Source organism: Pundamilia nyererei, unplaced genomic scaffold, assembly GCF_000239375.1.
Source record: "Pundamilia nyererei isolate P.nyererei 1_Seehausen unplaced genomic scaffold, PunNye1.0 scaffold00004, whole genome shotgun sequence".
Lineage (NCBI taxonomy): Eukaryota > Metazoa > Chordata > Actinopteri > Cichliformes > Cichlidae > Pundamilia > Pundamilia nyererei.
The window spans coordinates 8,842,874-8,845,817 of NW_005187405.1; the positions used below are offsets into that span (position 1 = coordinate 8,842,874).

Genomic DNA, 2,944 nt, shown 5'->3' on the forward strand with positions numbered 1-2,944 from the left:
TTTAAACTGCCTGTGAAATAACATTTTTTGACGAATGGCAATTTCATGGCAAAAATAAAAAACAACAACAAAAAAGGAGCTTTGTGCAAGCATATTGCATTAAACAACAAGAAAGGCTCTTTCATACACCAGTGGTTGGACCTAACAGATCCTGCACTGGTATAGTGATTACATCCTACACCTCTGTCAGAAAGCCAATCACAGGGAGCTATTTCTGACTAATTCTGCATGCAGATAAGGGTTGTCATTATCACCGAAACCCCCTCAGGATGGGGCTTCTGCCTTCTAAAGTAGTGTATGTTTCTCGGTGATTTTGATCAGGGAAGTCAGATTCAAGTGTGATGGAGGAACAGAAGTGTGTGTTCACCCATCAGTTTAAATAATACACGATGTCCCTGTTTCTTTGGTGATTACAGGGACAATTCAGACTGTTTTTAGCTATAAAGAAAACATTCAAAGACAAGGTACTTTGTCACTGTTAATTAAAGACTTACTCAGGAATGTGAAAAGGGCTGGATGGCAAAAATGGAGCTATAATGACACCGAATCCACTTTGACTAATGACATTTCATGTCAAAGGGCCTATTAGACGTGCCCCGAGACATCAGCATGATACTCGAATCTATTTGGAAAAGCATCTCTCTGCAGGATGCGTCAGTCAGTCTCTTTGCAGTCATTTCACAGAAACCTTTATGTAATCTGTAATTTTCCACTAATAAAGCGGTATATGTGAAATTTGTGAAAATTCACGTTTACAGCAGAAGCAGATGAGAGTAGTGGGATAATTGATAATAAAAGACATATTGACATTATGTTCCATTAGTAATGAAACTGATGACTTACAAAAACAGAAAACCAGATATTGCTGTGGAAAGTATTAAATGTGTTTGAGAGCAAGATCAACAGCCAGTCTAATCAATATTTCATATTAACAATCAATCAGTTGAGTGTGTGTTATCCAAAGGTTCTTGTCTGCAGAGGACTATCACATACAGTTTATTCGTCCAGGCTCCACATGGGGTATTAGCATCATTTGATTTTCACATCTCTTATCTGGTTTACTTGCCAGCTGCAACATGCAAAAACAAAACTGTTAAGAGGCAAACTGAGCATTCAGCAGAACCAGAGGATTGCATTCTCTCAGGGTTTGATGGAGACTAAAGTAGAGCTACAATAAAGGCAATATTGCACTAACAAGGTCGCTGGACAGCAAAGTTTAAAGCTCTTTAACACTGCAGTTGGATATAGAGTTAATGTAGGTTTGTGGTGTTGGCTCTTTTCTCAAGTATTTACCCTGTTGTATTCATTTTCACATAGAAGTCATTCGTGTTTCCTCAGGCAAGTCCAACTTGAAAACGGCAGCTTGGCTCGTCATCTTTTACCACACTGAAAGGATGAGGCTGTGAGGATTTTACACTTCAGCCAGGGGCAATAAAGGCGATGACTCACTCGTTCGCTTCTCTGTGTCTGTGCAGGCCAGCCTCATCATGGTCAACTGCACCACCCATCCCCCCCCCCCAAGTCTGAGTTAACAGCCGGTCCCCAGCAGGATGAGCTGGCTGTAAACCACACCAGGTCTGTTAATTAATTAATGTACCCTAACTGCAGGGCTGGTTCCCTCCATTCTAGTGGAGCAGTTTTCAGCTGGCTGCACTGGTGACTGCCGGTGCTTTTGGGTTCCTGCTCTGGTGTGACATAAAGGCAACGGATAGACATGACCGTGGATAGGAGGAAGACTTCATCACCATAGTCACTATTAATCACCCAGGGCCATTGTGGTCCTGTCCTGTAAACAGCGCAAGTGCAGGCAGAGAAAGAAGAGAGGAAGAGGGGGCAGGGTGGCTGCAGGGAGAAAGAGGGGAGAGAATGGTTGGGGATCAGCCTGTATGCCCGCCTCAGCTCCTACTGCGGGGCTGGGGAACAGTGCTGCTGTCTCAGTGTTTGTCCTCCGTGTTCTCCCAGATCCCGGATCCTGAGGTAAGAACCTGATACATCACCTTGTCCTCCACAGGTTCCTCTCAGAAAGAGCCTCGAGGTTTCTAAGTGACGAGTGCAGGTACATCGGCGTTTTAAGGGGAAGCCTAAATGTGTACGATTAATGCTCCTTTGTATTGCCGCCATAGTTGTGTCTTGCCTTATTGGATGAGGAGAGGGTGAACCTATGTTGAACCCTGATATATTATATGGGCTGACATGAACAGCCATGTCACACATGTTTAAATGGGTGCTCTTAGAGGGGAGCTAGGTGACTAGTACTCGAAGGGTTTTCGTGCTTTTGATCGGGATAGAGAAAAAAGAGTTACATTCAGAGAATTTGATTAGACCTGGCTACAAAAATGATCTGAAGTCCATTTTCTTAGGTATGAAACAATAAATGATGACTGCATGACTAAACATTCTTATAACATCAAGTCAATCAGTAGTAGTCAACTACAGGAACATGAAAGTGAATGAATTTTGTGTTGAATACTAATAGTGTGATATTTAATGTGTTCCACAAGGAAACAATATACCAATGTTTATCTATGACTCATTTTTGCATCAACATCCTCTGAACTTCAGTTTGCAGCAAACAGGTTTAAGAGAAAGATGAGAGAAAGCACGAGAAACTTCTAGTAACAGTCTCCCTCTTGGTGTTTGTGTGATGCCTTTTAAGAGCTTGAGACAGAAGATGGTTAATAAATAATAATAATGTTTGTTGTTGCTGTAGAGGACAGCAAAACTATATTCTAGTAAGCATGTGCTAAATGTAGAATTAAATATAAGGCTTTAGATTTCAGGAAATTGTTTGTCCATATTCTTTGTGCATAATATTGGTCCTGTACTTCATTACTTGAGTAATTGGCCTTTTGCTCTTATATGTTGAGTCATTTTTAACCAAGTGCACACTTTTCTATTTTTAGGTATTAATCCCTTGTTCTTATACTAATGTTCCTTGATTAGT

At 41.2% G+C, this 2,944-nt stretch overlaps 1 protein-coding gene across 1 annotated transcript in view; it reads left to right on the forward strand.

The window, feature by feature from the left end:
• The first annotated feature begins 1,787 nt into the window (after nucleotides 1-1,787).
• Nucleotides 1,788-2,944, forward strand: part of tmie (transmembrane inner ear) — a 14,278-nt gene continuing 13,121 nt past the window's right edge. The window contains exon 1 of the mRNA XM_005721560.1: nucleotides 1,788-1,977. Coding sequence (XP_005721617.1) covers nucleotides 1,867-1,977 — 111 coding nt within the window. The 5' untranslated portion in view covers nucleotides 1,788-1,866. The remainder of the gene's footprint in view (nucleotides 1,978-2,944) is intronic.